Source organism: Mobula hypostoma, chromosome X1, assembly GCF_963921235.1.
Source record: "Mobula hypostoma chromosome X1, sMobHyp1.1, whole genome shotgun sequence".
Lineage (NCBI taxonomy): Eukaryota > Metazoa > Chordata > Chondrichthyes > Myliobatiformes > Myliobatidae > Mobula > Mobula hypostoma.
Genome location: NC_086128.1, coordinates 56,802,635 through 56,820,939, shown reverse-complemented (window position 1 = coordinate 56,820,939; position 18,305 = coordinate 56,802,635). Strand labels below are relative to the sequence as shown.

The 18,305-nt window shown below is 42.8% G+C and overlaps 1 protein-coding gene across 5 annotated transcripts in view; it reads right to left on the bottom strand.

Annotated features, from left to right (window-relative positions):
- Positions 1-18,305, bottom strand: part of LOC134340414 (protein AF-10-like) — a 325,409-nt gene that overhangs the window by 249,476 nt on the left and 57,628 nt on the right. For all 5 annotated transcript variants that reach the window (XM_063037619.1, XM_063037621.1, XM_063037617.1 and 2 more), the window contains exons 4-5: positions 16,439-16,548; positions 6,148-6,251 (exon numbers count right to left, since the gene is read on the bottom strand). In XM_063037619.1, the coding sequence (XP_062893689.1) occupies positions 6,148-6,251; positions 16,439-16,548 (214 nt within the window). The remainder of the gene's footprint in view (positions 1-6,147; positions 6,252-16,438; positions 16,549-18,305) is intronic.

Genomic DNA, 18,305 nt, shown 5'->3' with positions numbered 1-18,305 from the left:
TTGCCAAAACCCATATCCATTTTCCAACTGTCCTTCGGAGAAGAAGAGCTGCCATCCTTACCAGGTCTGCTCAGTAGAGAGCATCCTAACAAGCTGTATCACTGCTTGGTACAGAAACTGCACTATGGTGGACAGGAGGTTTCTACAACAGGTAGTCCAAACTGTCTACAGCATCGCTGGCACCAGCCTTCTCACCATCAAGGACATATATACAGAAAGATGCTGGAAAAAGGCCAGTAACATCATGAAGGATTCCACACACCCTGTTCATGGACTATCTGTCCCACTCCCATCAGGGAGGAGGCTACATAGCATCCATGCCAGGACCACCAGACTTCAAATATTTATATTTATTGTGCACTTTTTTAATAATTGTGTTCTTTAGCTTTTTATGATTTTTGGTGCTGCCTCGGATCCTGAGTAACAATTATTTCATTCTTTACACTTGTATATTGGAAATGACATTAATCAGTCTTCAATCTTGAATCAACCTCTGCTTTAAATACACCAAATAACTTGGCCTCCACAGACATCTGTGGCAATGAATTCCACGGTAACGTAGCGGTTCACATGACGCTATTACAGCTTGGAGTGTTCCAGAGTGTGGAGTTCAATTCTGGCACCATTCTGTAAGGAGTCTCTGTACTGTGGAATGCATGGGTTTTCCCCAGCTGCTCCAGTTCCCTCCCACAGTCTAAAAACATACTGGATAGGTTACTTGGTCATTGTAAATTGTCCTATGATTAGGTTGGGATTAATTGGGCTTGAAGGGTCAGAAGGGGCTACTCTGTGCTGTATCGCTAAATAAATAAACAAAATTAATGACTACATTTTGTCTTGAGATGGTTGGTGAGTTGTTCTGAAGGGGGGTAATTCAAGTGCTGCAGAATAACAACCATTCTTTCCCAGGACAGACATGAAGATAAACTCTGCACAATAGAATGGTAGAATCCCAAATTGCCAAATCCCACATCCATTTCCCAACTGCCCTTCAGAGGAGGAGAGCTGCCATCCTTACCTGGTCCAGTCCCATACCAAATGGTGAACTCTTAAAGGACACGTAAATTGAGCAGCACAGAAGCATTGTGGTTAGCACAATGCTTTACTGCACAGGCTTTAAGATTGGGTTCAGGATTCCTGGCACTGTCTGAAAGGACTTTGTACAATCCCCTCATGACCACGTGGGTTTCCTTCCACATACCAAACATGTATATTTAGCGTTAGTGAGTTGTGGGCATGCTATGTTGACGCCGGAAAAGTGTAGCGACACTTGCAGGCTGCACAGCACAATCCTCATCGATTTGATTTGATGTAAACAATGCCTTTCACTATATGCTTTGATGTTCATGAGACAACTGAAGCTAATCTTTCTGAAATGATCTAGAGTCCAACATGTCGGAGCATTTAGGAATGGGCTATAAATATTGGCCTTACCCTGTCAGCCTACAGGTAGCTTAAGTATAAATTGAAAATCGTCTCACTGTAACACAAGTTCACACACTGAAATCACCAAACATCAGCTGAGGTATTACCTATGGAATGCCCATGGAAATGAGTTGAAACACTGCTCCTTAATTTACTTCCCTGGATGTGGGCACAATTGGCATCGTAATCACAAGAGATTCTGCCCATGCTGGAAATCCAGAGAAGTATCTGCAGAATCTCTTGTGTTCATGATTTGCTGCTCCACTGCAGAGTCTCTTCGAGGTATCCCTGAAGAAGCTTACACCTTTTTGACGGGAGTTCAGTGAGACCCTCTCTTACTGCCCCATCCCATGTCCCTCCTGGGTACTTCTTCCCACCCCCGCCCCCACATCTTCTTACTCTTGTTTCTTCCCCCTTCCTTTCCAGTCTATATGAAGCGTCTCAGCCCAAAACATCAACTGTTTATTCCTTCCCGTTGATGTCTAACCTGTTGAGTTTCTCAGGCACTTTCTGTGTAACTAGCATCCTGTCATTTACTGCTCATTCGCAATTGCCCTTGAGAAGGTGAACCTCTGCAGTCCTTCTTTTGAGGGTGTTCCCATAGTGCCTTTGGGGAAGGTTCTAATATTTAGACCCAGTAATGAATTGTGATAAATTCCCAAATTAGGAAACTGTTTCATTTGGAGAGGATCTCACAGGTAGTGATGCTCCCATACACTTAGCTGCTCTTGTCCTCTTAATGGTACAGACTGCAGGTTTGGTGACTGTCAGAGTAACCTAGATGAGTTATATCCCCAAGTGGAGGTCTTTTTATGCCACAGACTCATTAGTGACCAGCTTGGCCAGGTCCAGGAGCAAGCTGACTAGATCCCCCCGAGCAGACCTCTCTACTCTGAACTTGGTGACTGTAGATCAGGAGAGTAGGGCTGATGTATAATCGAAACTTGAGGAGCAGCTCCTTCAGATACTCAGAGAGGCTGGAACCCCTCACATTCCATATACACATTGCTAGCTAGTATATGGTTCCCCTGAACACTGGGGATCTGGGGTGGAAGGTGTCAAGAGTGCCGTACGGCAATCTGCTCACTGACTGCCTACCCATCTGTCCTTTCTACGGATGGGAAGAGTCAGTGTAACCCCCATGTGCATATGGAATGTGAGGGGTTGCAGCCTCACTGGGTATAGAGAGGAGAGGCCCACTCGAGGGATCTCCTGGCCAGTTTGCTCCTGGACTTGGCCAAGCTGGTCAATCGCAGATCCAGGCAGTAGGCTGTCAAGGGCTCTGCCCAAGCTGATTGCTTGCCCCTCTTCCTGAGTTATGTCTGTGCCCAGGTGTCCTTGCAGAAGGTGCAAGTGGTCTCTATTGCTGGAATTCCAAGAACGGTGAACCTCTCAAGGCCCACCAATGCCCTTGAACATGACTGCAAGAAGATAAATCTCAGGGTAGTATATGGCAACATATATACTTTGAAAATAAATTTAATTTGAATTTGACAATGTTGTAGACAGCAATGATGGCATTTTAATTTGAAACTGTAAATAGCTTCTGAAGCCCTGATTTACTGTTTAATGCCTAGCTTTTTAAAAATTTTATTTAAAGATACAGTACAGAGCAGGCACTTCTGGCCCAATGATCCGTGCTGCCCAGCAACCACTGATTTAACCCTAGCCTAATAGAACAATTTACTACGACTAATTAATCTACTAACCAGTATGTCTTTGGACTGACAGAGAAAACTGGAGCCTTCAGAAAAAAACCTACACACACACGGGAAGGACATAGAAACTTTATTACAGAGGATGCTAGAATTGAACTCTGAATTCCAATGCCCAGCGGTAATAGCGTCGTGCTAACTGCTACACTACAGTGGTGCTCCACATTTGGTGAATAAACTTTTGTTAAAAAATATGAGTATTGTCACTTTGTAGATGGTACACATAGCAGCAGTTGCAGAGTGAAAGATTGCTTAGACAGGTGAATGAGGTGTGTCAATCCAGCCTTGTCCTGGATGGCACCAAGGTTCTTGGGAGTTACTGCAGCTGCACTCATCCAGGTAAGCAGAGGGTAATCCATTACACTCTTGACTTGTTTGCTGGGGACATTGAAAATGCTTCAGGGTATTAGGAGCATTAGGGTCAGAGAGTTATGGGCATGATATGTTGGTGCTGGAAACGTGGTGATGCTGATGCTTGCAGGCTGTCCAGCACGATCCTCACTGATATGATTTTATGCAAATGATGTACTTCACTATGTGCTTCATGTACAAATAAAGCTGATCTTTATTCTTAATCTCTCATTTCAGGATTCCCACCTCCTGACCTGCACTTGAAGCTGCATTATTTTCAGCTGGTCCAGTTGAGTTTCTGGTCAGTGGCAACCCCCAGGATATCGCAGTGGGGGCACCTCAGTAATGCCACTGAATAGCCACAGTAGATGACTACACCATCTCATGGCCATGATGGTCATGGCCTAGTACTTTTGTGGCAGGGGTGTTACTTTCCACATCAGTCCCTAACATTTGTGGCCGTGGCCTGTTCCATTCACCATGAGGCACAAGAATTTGCAGATGCAGGGATCTAGAGCTCCACTCAAAGCACTGGAACAACTCATGGAGTTGGGCAGCATCTACAGGGGGGAAATAGACATTTGATGTTTTGTATCAAGACACTTCATCTTGGACTGAAAGATGAGAGAAAATCATCTCTTTAAAAAGAATGGCGCAAGAACTGGCAGGTGATTTGAAGATCCAGCTGAGGGGTGAGTGGGAATGGCATCAGAAGGTGGGAGATGTTTGTTCATAGAAAACTACAGCACAGTGCAGGTCCTTCAGCCCACGATCTAGTGCTGAACTTACAACCTACTCTATGACCAATCTAACCCTTCCCTCCAACATAGCTCCCCATTTTTCCACCATCCACATGCCTATCCAAGTCTCTTAAATGTCCTTAATGTATCTGCTTCTACCACCACTGCTGGCAGCATGTTCCCCCCACCCACCACTCTCTGTGTAAAAAAAAAATGACCTCAGGACCATTCACCTTAAAGTCCAGTGCTGATGCCACTGCACCACCGGCCAGCCCAGCATTCCTACCCACCCTATAATTTTCCAATCACATTAAAATTAAAATCATCTTCATATTAGCCATTTCTACCCTGGGAAAAAGTCCATCTATGCCTTTTACCATCTTATACACCTCTATTAAGTCTCCTCTCATCATCATTTGCTCCAAATAGAAGAGCCCTAGCTCACTCAAACTATTCTCATAAGACATTTCCCCTTCCACCTTTTGCTGTGGAATGGCTTGGATACCACAGTGGAGGTTGGTAACAAATTCCTGGAAACAGTCAACCTGAGAAGGAAATGCCCTATTCCCCTCATTTGAAAGACATCAAAAGAAGGTAGAGTAGGTTCCACCACTCATTCTGGATTTTTGAGGGGATAAAGATGACAGCTATTTTGCTTCTTGCTGTATAGAATCCACACTGTGACATTGTAAATAGCTCTTCAGTTGCTAGGAAGAGATAATCGAGGAGGATTCTTTCAATGGTGACCTCCAAAGCAGAGAGAACTCTCATCAATTAGACTTCTCTCCTGTTTTGGACACAGTCATGATTACAGCTTCTCTGACATTCTCTGGAATGCTTTCCTCTTCCCAGGTCAGGGAGACGACATCTTAAATTTGCATAACAAATATTTTTTACACTAACTTTTAGTGACTTGGGGCAGCCTGGTAGCATAGTGGTTGGTGTAACACTATTACAGTGCAAGTGACTGGGGTTCAATTCCTGCTGCACCCTGCAAAGAGCTTGTACGTTCTCCCTGTGACCATGCAGGTTTCCTCTGGGTGTTCTGGTTTTCTCCACATTCCAACAGCATGCAATTTAGTAGATTAATGAGTGTAATTGGGCTCAATGAGCTGGAAGGGGCTGTACCATGCTATATCCCTAAGTAAAAACAAAAGAGGGGCAAGGAAACCAGTGAACATTTGGAGATAAAAAGGAGGATGCTAAAATTCAGATTTTGCAGGATCAGGAATCAACATTGTGAATGTGCAAGTGTGAGATGATCAGAGGAACAGAGGGACAAATTAAGTGATACCCATACTCGATTCAGCTGCATGAAGGTCTCTGAGTTCAAATTTCCGGTTTCTCCACATAGGGTATAAAGTAAGTAGTCCTACTGACCATCTGCCATTAAATTTTTATGGCCTATGACCTACCTCACTAAAATCTCTTACCGGCAAAACACTTGGGATTCTAAAAAATATGCTGAAAAGGACAGTACAGCAACAGAGCACCTGGACCACTAGGTCAGACTGGGTGTTCTAGTCTTCTTACTTCAAATCAACCCTTTGGTTTGTCTTTTTTGCTCCTTGCTCCTTTTTTAAAAAAAAAGACAAGCTGGACAAATTGTCCTGGTACTACTACTCATGGTAGAGGGCTCTAGAACTTAAGAACAAAAATTTATCTTCAATCCCTTTTGGATTCATTTTCAGCCCTTTCATTTTGGGATTCTCCCACAACTGAGAATCCTTCTTTTCACAACTAATTTTTCCAATACCAGGAGATTCTCTCCATCTTCAGGAAACGTTTAAAGTAATCCTGTGGCTCTCTAGTTAAACTCAGCCCTAGGCTGTGTTGTCAGCTTCAGGTTTGTGGAACGGGAACTAGGCTTTGTGGAATTGAGAGAAGTTCTGGGAAACTTTGGAAGATCTTCTCACCAAGTGACATGGAACGCCTGCCGACACCCATGCCGGTTGCAAGTCATACAAGCTCCCGTTGCCGCCTTGCTCTCTCGTCCTTGTTCTTCACAGAGATAACAGGTCTAAATCCAAAAGGAAAAAGATGGACACATGTTAATGTGTGCTTCGAACACACAATAGTTTTTTGCTCACACTGCAGATTCCATTCCCACTTATTCAGGACAATCATTAAAACCATCATCTTAGAGTGTCTCAACCAACATGCAGCAAGGATCAGAGACACATGTGATTCTGAAAATTATGGAAATCTTGAGCAACACACACACAAAACGCTGGAGGAACTCAGTAGCCAAGCAACATCTATAAATAAATAGTTGATGTTTAGGGCTGATACCCTTCAACAGGATGGAAAAGGAAGCCACAATAAGGTGGTGGGGGGAGGCACAGATTCCTCCTTCTTCAATCTTTTACCTCTTCCACATATCACCTCCCCGTTTCATACTTCATTCCCCTTTCCCTACCCACCTTACCCCTCATCTGATCTCAACTATCGGCTGCCAGCTTGTACTCCTTACCCGTTTCTGGCTCCTATCCTTTTCTTTCTAGACTTGATGAAGGGTCTCAGACCAAAACATCAACCATTTATTCCTCTCCCGGTGAAATCCTCCAGTGTTTAGTGGTTGATACAGCAAGGATCTCCTCCACCAAATATTGGCAAGGCTAAGGGTTTGTTCTCCAAGAGTAAATTCCGAAGTCAGTGAAGCTGCTATCAAAGCTGACCTTACTCTGCAGACACTTGGTATTATACCTAACTCCAAGATGTGCTTTGATCCAGATATTGCACACTAATACCACTTTAACAATATTCACTGCTGCTCACACACTGATCTACATCATTGCTGCCAGCTTCACTAGTTCTCCAATCTGAACTTGAGCTTTTCCAATCTTCCCCACTGATCTCCCTCTGGTACTTAGCCCTACACACAGGACCTGCCCTACACCACTTCCCTCACCACCATTCAGAGCCCAAAACAGTCTTTCCAGGTGAGGCAAGAATTCACCTGTGAGTTTGTCAGGGTTGCCCACTGTATCTGGTGCTCCTGGTGTGGCCTTCCCTACATCAGTAAGAACTGACATGGATTGGGGGACCGCTTTGTCGACCGCCTTCACTCCATCTGCTCCAAAAGGAGGGCTTTCCCAGCAGCCATCCATTTTAATTCCACTTCCCATTCTGGCATAAAACCATAAGACCATAAGATTTAGGAGCAGAATTAGGCCATTTGGCCCATCGAGTCTGCTTTGCCATTTCATCATGGCTAATCAATTTTTCCTCTCAGCCCCAATCTCCTGCCTCACTCCCCCCCTGCCCCCGGTATCCTTTCACACCCTGACTAGACATGAATCTATTAACTTCTACCTTAAATATACATAAAGACTTGGCCTCCACAGCTACCTGTGGCAAAGAATTCCACAGATTCGTCCCTCTCTGGCTAAAGAAATTCCTCATCTCTATTCTAAAAGGGCATCCCTCTATTCTGAGGCTGTGTCTTCTGGTCTCAGACACTCCCAACATAGGAAACATCCTCTTCACATCCACTCTATCAAGGCCTTTCACCATTCGATAGGTTTCAATTAGGTCACCCCTCATTCTTCTGAATTCCAGTGAATACAGGCCCAGATCCATCAAACGCTCTTCATATAACAAACCGTTCAATCCTGGGATCATTTTAGTGAACCTCCTTTGAACCCTCTCCAATTTCAGCACATCTTTTCTAAGATAAGAGCCCAAACCTGCACACAATACTCCAAGTGAGGCCTCACTAGTCTTTTATAAAGTCTCAACATTACATCTTTGCTTTTATATTCTAGTCCTCTTGAAATAAATGCTAACATCGCATTTGCCTTCCTCAACACAGACTCAACCTGCAAATTAAACTTTAGGGAATCCTGCACAAGGACTTCCTGGTCCCTTTGTACCTCAGATTTTTGTATTTTCTCTCCATTTAGAAAATAGTCATTATTCAAAACCGTTGAAATAATATCAAAAATGTCTTCCCAATATTTTTTCAACAAAGGACATGACCAAAACATGTGAGTTAAAGAAGCTATCTCGGAATGACATCGATCACAAATAGGATTTATATAAGAATAATAACGAGATAGTTTATCTTTAGACATATGAGCCCTATGCACTACTTTAAACTGTATCAACGCATTCTTAGCACATATAGAGGATGAATTAACTAATTGAAGAATTTTTTCCTATTTTTCAATCGGTATAATAATCTTAAGTTCTCTGTCCCAATCAGTTTTAATTGTAACCTCACCCAATTACTGCTATTTTTGGGCTACCAATGATAGAATTAAATCATTTAACCTCTTCAGCTCATCGGATGATTGCATTTCTTACTTTAGTGGCTAGAAGATTCATTTTGCTGAATTGGAAAGAGATTAACCCCCCCCTACTATATTTCACTGGTTCTCACAAACTCTGTTGTGATTAAATTTGAAAAAAATTAGAAGTGTGGTTTATGATCCTTTCATTAAATTCGAAAAGACTTGGAGGCCATTTATTCAGCATTTTCATATGATGTAATTTGACCATTTCCAAACTTGTTTTTTTCCTCTGTAATATTGGTTAGGAGGAATAGAGTCGCCGACACTAAGGTTTTTTCATTTCTCCCATTTTTTGTGATGTTAATATAGCCCAGTTCTTTTTTTTTAGTTTAGTTAATTAATTCTGTTTAGATCAGTTTTTTTTTGGGGGAGGGTTATTTTTTTTTTCCTTTTTCATGATTTTTGTCTTGTTATTTCTCTTTGTTTTGTATTATTCATTGATATCCTTTATGATTGGGAGTTTTGTCAATCATTTCTTTAGTTTTATATCTACTCATGTTAATTATAACAATGTATTCCCAATAACTTTGTATTACTAATATGTCATGTTTATATTTTGTGAAACTAATAAAAAGATTGAAAAAGGAAGAAAGAAAACAGTCAACCCTTTCACTTCTTCTACCAAAGTGCATGACCAGACACTTCCCGACACTGTACTCCATCTGCCACTTCTTTGCCCATTCCATTAATCTATCGAAGTCTTTCTATAGTGTCTCTACTTCCTCGAAGTTAACTGCCCCTCCACCTATCTTTGTACCGTCTCCAAACTTTGCAACAAAGCCATCATCCAAATCATTGACATATAACGTAAAAAGAATTGGTCCCCAGATCCCTGTTGAACACCAGTAGTCACTGGCAGCCAATCAGAAAAGGATCCCTTTATTCCCACTCTTTGCCTCGTGTCAATCAGCCACTGCTTTATCCATGTTAGAATCTTTCCTGTAATACCATGGGCTCATAGTTTGTTAAGCAGCCTCACGTGTCAAAGGCCTTCTCAAAATTCAAGTACACAACATCAACCTTTGTCTATCTTTCTAATTATTTCTTTAAAAAATTCTAACAGATTTGTCAGGGAAGATCTTACCTTTGTGGAAACCATGCTGACTACAGATTATTTTATCATGCACCTCCAAGTACTCCGAACCCACATCCTTAACAATCAACTCCAACATCTTCCCAACCACTGAGTTCAAACTAACTGGCCTACAAGTTATTTTCTTCTGCCTCTCTCCCTTCTTGAAGGGAGGAGTGACATTCGCAATTTGCCAGTCGCCTGGAACCATTCCAGAACCTAGTGATTTTTTGAAATATCATGACTAATGCCTCCACAGTCTCCTAAGCCACCTCTTTCAGAACCCTGGGGTGTTCACCAACTGGTCCAAGTGACTTATCTACCTTCAGACCTTTCAGTTCCCCAAAAACCTTCTCCCGAGTAATGGTATCTTCACACACTTCATGATCCCTAACAGCTGGAACTTCCACCATACTGCTACTGTCTTCCACAGTGAAGACTGATGCAAAATACTTATTCTGTTCATCCGCCATTTCCTTGTTGCCCCATTATTACCTCTCCAGCATTGTTTTCCAGCAGTCTGATATCCACTCTTGCCTCTCTTTTACACTTTATGTATCTAAAGAAACTTTTGGTATCCTCTTTAACATTACTGGCTAGCTTACTTTCATATTCTACCTTTACTTTCTTAGTGACTTCTTTAGTTGCTTTCTGTTGGTTTTAAAAAGTTTCCCAATCCTCTGACTTCCCACTAATTTTTATTCTGTTGTATGCCCTCTCTTTGGCTTTTATGTTGGCTTTCGCTTCTCTTGTTAGCCACGGGTGTGTCATCTTGCCTTTAGAATACTTCTTCCTCTTTGGGATGGATATATCCTGTGTCTTCCAAATTGCTTCCAGAAATTCCAGCCATTGCTGCTCTGCTGTCATCCCTGCCAGTATTGTTTTCCAATCAATTCTGGCAATGACTCTGTATTCCCTTTACTCCACTATAATACCGATCCATCTGACTTTAGCTTCTCCTCCTCAGATTTCAGGGTGAATTCAAGCATATTGTGATCACTTGACCCTAAGGGTACTTTTACCTTAAGCTCTCTGTTCAGCTCCGGTTCATTCCAGCCCGATCCACAACACCCAATCCAGAACAGCTGATCCTCTTGTGGGCTCAACCATGAGCTGCTCTAAAAAGCCATCTTGCAGGCGTTCCAGAAATCCCCCCTCTTGAAATCCAGCACCAACTTGATTTTCCCCAATCCAGAGTCCCCATAAAAAGTGTTCATCCCCTTGGAAGTTAACATGTTTTATTGTTTTATAACATTGACTCACAATGGATTTAATTTGGCTTTTTTGACACAGATCAACAGAAAAAGACTCTTTCATGTCAAAGTCAAAACAGATCTCTACAAGGTGAACTAAATTAATTACAAATAAAAATCACAAAATAATTGACTGCATAAATATTCACCCCCTTTAATATGACACACCAACTAATCACTGGTGCAGCTAATTGGTTTTAGAAGTCACATAATTAGTTAAATAGAGATCACCGTGTGCAGTCAAGGTGTTTCAATTGATTGCAGTAAAAATCCACCTGCATCGGGAAGGTCCAACTACTGGTGAGTCAGTATCTTGGCAAAAACTACACTATGAAGACAAAAGAACACTCCAAGCAACTCTGCAAAAAGGTTATTGAAAAGCACAAGTCAGGAGATGGATACAGGAAAATTTCTGTCATTGAATATCCCTTGGAGTACAGTTAAATCAATCATCAAGAAATGGAAAGGATATGGCACAGTTGTAAATCTGCCTAGAGCTCAAAACCTGAGTGACTGTGCAAGAAGGGAACTAGTGAGGGAGGACCTATGACAACTCTGGAGGAATTACAAGCTTCAGTGACTGAGATAGGAGAGACTGTGAGTACAACAACTGTTGCCCAGGTGCTTCACCAGTCAACAGGAATTCTGCAGATGCTGGAAATTCAAGCAACACACATCAAAGTTGCTGGTGAACGCAGCAGGCCAAGCAGCATCTATAGGAAGAGGCGCAGTCGACGTTTCAGGCCGAGACCCTTCGTCAGGTCCTGACGAAGGGTCTCGGCCTGAAATGTCGACTGCGCCTCTTCCTATAGATGCTGCTTGGCCTGCTGCGTTCACCAGCAACTTTGATGTGTGTTGCTTCACCAGTCGCAGCTTTATGGGAGAGTGGCAAAGAGAAAGCCACTGTTGATAAAAAAAACTCGCATGAAATCTCAGCTAGGGTTTGCCAGAGGCATGTGGGAGACTCTGAAGTCAGCTGGAAGAAGGTTCTATGGTCTGATGAAACCAAAATTGAGCATTTTGGCCATCAGACTAAACGCTATGCTTGGCACAAGCCAAACACCGCACATCATCAAAAATACACCATCCCTACTGTGAGGTATGGTGGTGGCTGCATCATGCAGTGGGGATGTTTCGTTGCAGCAGGCTTGCGAAAGTAGAAGGTAAAATGAATGTAGAGAAATCCGGGAGGAAAACCTGATGCAGTCTGCAACAGGACCATGACTTGGGAGAAGATTTGTTTTCCAGCAAGACAATGACCTCAAGCATAAAGCCAAAGCAGCACAGGAGTGGCTTAAAAACAACAAAATTAATGTCCCGGAGTGGCCCAGTCAGAGTCCAGACCTCAATTCAATTGAGAATTTATGGCTGGACTTGAAAGTGGCTGTTCGCTCATGATCCCCATGCAATCTGACAGAGCTTGAGCAGTTTTGTAAAGAAGAAATGCAAAATTCAGGGGGAGGGGAGGATATAGACAGTGAATTATGTAAACACACTCCAGCAGGCAGGATCTCTAAATATTCCTGGATATAATGTGTTCCGAAAAATGGGGAAAGTAAAAAAAATTAGACGGTGAGGTATTGGGTGAGGACAATCATGCAGCATTGAACTGAGGGTCACCCATCACTCCCTTCTGGTGCCCCTCCTCCCACAGTCTACTCTCCTCTCCTATCAAAATCCTTCTCCTTTAGCCCTTTACCTCTTTCACCTAACATCTGCTCAATTCATCCTGCCTACCTCACCCACCCACATAACCTGGTCTCACACATCACCTGTCAGCTTGTACTCCTCCCCTTCTCCCCACCACCTTATTCTGTCTTCTTCCCCTTTCCTTTCCAGTCCTGATGAAGTATCTTTGCCTGAAACATTGACTGTTTAGCCCTTTCCATAAATGTTGCCTAACCTGCTGAATTCCTGCAGGATTTTGTGTGTGTTGCTCTGCAGAATCACTTGTGTTTCCAATGTATTCCCTTTCACCCATTAACTCTAAAATCACTGCTTCCAGTGGTATTAAAATTCTCAAGGCACAAAAGACTGCAATGCTGGAATCTGTAGCAACACACAAGATGCTGGAGGAACTCATCAGCTCTGTGGAGAGAAATGGTTTGGGTCCCTTGACTTCGATTGATCAGAAGTAGGATCTCAACCCAAAATAGATGCTGCCTGACCGACTGAGTTCCCACAGCATCTACTGTAGTGTGGGTTGAGTGCCCCATATCCCAAAATCCAAAATCTAAAAACCTCAGAAATCCAAATTTTTTTTTTGCGTGCAGACATGACGTCACAAATGGGAAATTCCATAAGAAGCTGGGAAGGTTCCCTGGTGATGTGCAGGTCACTGCACACCACAGACAGTTCTAAGAAGTGACCTCGCACACCCTGACTGGGGTCCTGTTGCCGCCAGTTTGTTTTCAGCAGTCTTCATAGTCAGACCTTTATGCATTACTCACAGTGAATGCCATGTGTTTTGCGCTTATTCTCTGTTCTGTGCTATGAACATATTGTTCAAAATGTCAAAAAGGCCTGCAGTTACCCCTATGGGTAATAGTGAAAAGAAAAAGTGGAAGCATTTATCTTTCTCAATAACCCAGTTGGAAAAACTTATCAGCGGTGTAAGTGTGAAGCATCTGACAGATGAGTATGGTGTTGGAAAGACCACCATCTATGACCTGAAGAAACAGAAGGACAAACTGTTAAAGTTCTATACTGAAAGTAATGAACACAAATTAATGAAAAATAGAAAAACAATCTCTGGCCTATGAATATGTTCAAGGATGACGATGAACAGAGTGCTGAGTTTGAAGGATTACGTATGTCAAATGAAATGTTGGAACTCCTTACATAATCAAAAGGGAAACCTTCAGAGTCTGTCAATAAGCTGGAGGAAGTGGATATTGAAGACATTTTTAACATCAATAATGAGATTCCAGTTGTTCATTCAATGACTGATGGTGAAATAGCTGAAATGGTTCTGAATCAAGGTGATCATGATATTAATAGTGAAGATGAAGATGTTATTGTTAATACAGTAGAAAAGTACTCATAGACAACATGGTGAAAATATGTGATGGACTTATTGGTTGGAGCAGTAGGCATTCATAACAGAACAAAAGGTCATGTTGGTTATAAAATCAAAGAAAAATTGTAAGACAAAATCCCTTGTTAATTAGGCAGACAACACAGAAAGAAACATTTTTTAAAAAATCATCTAGCACAGAGCCTCCACATCCAAGGAGCATCCACTTCCAGGTTCCTCAACTGCAATAATGTACCCGCTCCCTCAAGCTTCTCAGACCTGACATAGTTGTCGTGTTTGGTGCTGCATTTTTCTTTTGTAAATGAAGAACATCACATATTTTTGGTAATGACAAAACTTTTGCACAAAATCTGAATTTCACCTCTAACTAAAATCTCAAGTTTGAGTATAACATGACCAGCGTCATTATTACATTAAAAATAAAATGTTAACTTTTTTCAGTTTTCATTACAACTACCTGTAATTAAATTCAATCTTTTAATACCTTACATAAAGCCTCAAAAAAGTAAAATAGAAATGCAATGTACTGTAACATTTTCATCAAAACACGGCATTCTAGGTGGAGACTGAAAGCCTGCCATTGTCTGTTGTTGTTCAACAACTGATTCAGGTATCCTCCCGATGCTGCTATGCTGCTTTTGTTACCTTGCATATATTATAATTTCATTATATCAATGGTATGTAATAATTTTCACTGTTAAGGCATAGGTGCGACGAACAAATACAAGACTAAGACTGCTTACCAGCAGCACACAGATTCAGGTGGTGATCCCAGGCTATCTCATTATATATTCTAAAATTCAAAAAATCCGAAACCTGAAACAGTTTCAGCCCAAGCATTTCGGACAAGAGGTACTTAACTTGTATTAAAATTCTTAAGGCACAAGAGACTGCAATACTGGAATCTGCAGCAATGCACAAGTTGCCAGTGGAACTTAATGGCTCAGGCAGCATTGGTGGTTTGGGTTCCTTCATTTGGATCTTTCAGAAGAAAGAACTTGAACCAAGATAACAACTGTTCACTTTCCTCCACTGCCTGAGATCCTCCAGCATCTCTTGTAATATTAAAATTCTCCTTGTCTACAAATTCCACCATGATCTCCCATCTGTGCGGGGGGGGGGGGGGGAGCCTTTTCTCATCTTCAAACCAATCCTTCTGCCAGGAACTATAAATCTGTGCCCCTGGTTTTTGACAACTCCTTGTTGGGAATTAAGCCCTTGCTGTTTCCTCTCTCTAGGCCCTCAGAATTTTATACACCTGCAGTTTACTCTTCCCACAGCCACAGTGTTTCAAAGGAAATAATTCCAGCATACTTAATAAGACCATAAGACATGGAAGCAGAATTAGGCCCATTCGGCCGATCGAGTTTGTACACTATTCCATCATGGCTGATTTATTATCCCTCTCAACTCCATTCTCCTGCCTTCTCCCTGTAACTTTGATGCCCTGACTAATCAAGAACTTTAAACATACCCAAATAATTTGGCCTCCACAGCCACCTGTGGCAATGAATTTCACAGATTCACTAAATGAAATTCCTCTCCATTTCTGTTCTAAATGGATGTCCCTCTATTCTGAGGCTGTTGCTTCTGGTCCCAGACCTGCCTACTATAAGAAACATCCTCTCCATATCCACTCTATGTGGGCATTTCAATATTCGATACACTGCAATGAGATCAGCCCTCATGCTTCTAAACTCCAGTGAGTAAAAACCCAGAGTCTGCTCTGCCATTCCATCATAGCTGATTTATTATCCCTCTCAACCCCATTCTCCTGCCTTCTCCCCATAACATTTGACACTCTGACTGATCAAGAACCTATCAAACTCTGCCTTAATCTGAGTCTTTCTTCACTGGGTAACATTCCAGTTTGAAGACAATGGAAGCAGGGACAAGGACAACAGGGAAGCGTAAATAGGGTGACTGTGCAGAAAATTATGGAGGAGCATGGATGGGGTGAATGCAAACACTTGTTTTCATCAGTGTATATTGAGAACTAGAGGACACAAGTTTAAGATGAGAAGGGGAAGACTTAATAGGAACCTGAGGGCAATTTTTTCACAAAGACAGTTGTCCGTTTAAGGAATGAGCTGCCAGAGGAAGTAGATGAGGCAGGTACATTAACAACATTTAAAAGGTACTTGGACAGGGATGTGGATAGGAAAGGCTGAGAGAGATATGAGGAAGTGGGATTGGCATAGATGGGATTCTCATTTGGCATGGACCAGATGGGGCGAATGAACTGTTTCCACGCAGTGCAACTCTGTGATTCCTCAAAGGAAACCCAGCTAATATCAGAAGGGAAAATCTTGCAGGATGGCGGGTAGGAGCAGGGACTGATTGCATCTCTCTCACTGAGAACCAGCAGATTCCGTATGATCCAGACGGCCTCCTTGGGGACGCAAGCTCCAAAGACCACAGAATGACCATTCTTGAGGCCATGTGGACAAAGGAACAAGCACGGTAAGGTTGTTGATGGTGCTATATAACAGAACTGACACGTTACATGGATCAGAGAGCATACCCGCGGAGAGACGGTGGAGCTGTTACCTTGTTGAAGCGTTCGTGGGGAACGTACTGCAGTACAATGGGCTCCATGCTTATAACATTAGCAAACTGCACCTCAGGAACATAGAGGGCACACACCACGTGGGCCCAACCTAAAGACACCAAACAGAACAAAATGGTTCAGTGTGCTGTACCTCAAAGAATAACCTCCTACTCAAAATAACAAAGTACTCGCAACCACCTCACCATGACATACTTCTATTCGTTGGAAAAGTGGTCTCTACCATAATACATGTAGTTGTACATAGTACAAACCCAAAACTAATAAATGAAATGGCCACTGAATCTGTTTCAGTGGTGTTGAGTGAGGTAAAGAGCAAGGGGAAGTCTCTTCTCCCTCTCCAATTGTTGATGTCCAGAGTGGAAGGTATTCCTCTGGGATGCTGGGCAGCTGAGCAGTTGGGCCTCTAGGAGTCACCATACTCTAGGCACTGCATTGGGAGTGCCAGCCAGCTGGAAACCTCCCATTGGACACGAACACAAAACCTTCTAAATGAGAGACAACTGCCTACTCCTGCTCTCCCTACCTTCTCACCTCTGATTCCTCACCCCACATATCAACCCCTCTCCCCCTTGCCCCAAACTTCACCCTTTCTCTGACCACTTCACTCTTTACCTCCTCTACCCTCACCTCATCCTTCACCATCTCCCATCTCATTCCTTACCCCTTCTCCCACGCTCAGTCTTCAACCTCTTTTCCCTGCCCTGCTCTTCAGCCCCTCCCCCACCGTCCCACTCTACACCATTCCACACACCTGCTTGTGTGCATTGTGCTTGGAACCAAACACCCTCCTGAGGTGAGAGCCAACTCATCTCAGGATGATTGTGCCTATGATTGTCTGGAGCTGCCCAGTCTCACTGGGAATCAGGTCTAACTGCCCAGTTCTCATACAGCCAACTTCCAGCTCCAACTATGTCTCTGGGTTGTTGCCAAGTGAGGCCAGCTACTTCCTCAAAGGAAAAAGGAGAAAGCTACAGGGCTGGATGACTAATACCCTGTCTGCACCACCTGAAAATAACATTCCCAAATAGTACTGGAGAGCAAATGGCAACTGAACTGAAATGCAAAATTGAGGGGGAGGGGAGGATATAGACAGTGAATTATGTAAACACACTCCAGCAGGCAGGATCTCTAAATATTCCTGGATATAATGTGTTCTGAAAAATGGAGAAAGTAAAAAAATTAGACAGTGAGGTATTGGGGTGAGGGCAATCATGCAGCATTGAACTGAGGGTCAGCCATCCAGGAATGAGCGAGGAGAGAAAATACTGTTCAAAAGTTGTGTAGAGCTGTGATTACACCATTGGGAATGTTCTAGATGCTGATTACAAGCAGGCGCAAATCAACAGTGAAATTACAGAGATGTGAGAAAGAAATAGAGTCGTAATAATGGAGGACTTCATCCATTAAAGTACAGACTGGGATACTGGCCAAACACAGACAAGGAAAGCAATGACACACGAGACAAAGACAGCCAAGAGTTTCTGAAATGCATTCAGTATGATCCTGGCCTGATAAAGAAGGCAACATTACCGGACTTGGTTCTGGGATATAGAGCAGACCAAATATGACAAATATTAACACATGGAAACCCCTAATAAAAAGTGATGGCAATAGTACAAATCCTCCAAGAGGACCACAACCTTGTTGTAGGGTTTGGAGGCATGCGTGCCTCAACGACCCAGAGAGCTATGTTGGCTGGAAACAGGGCTTTATGCTTTGGCTCCTGGTATCGTCATCCATGCCAAACAGGTTAAAGAGTAGAGGACAGATTAAGAGTGGTCCACCAGTCCTCCAGGATCGGGGGTTCAGCTCAGGGCAGACAACCCTGACAGGTAAAAAAAAGTT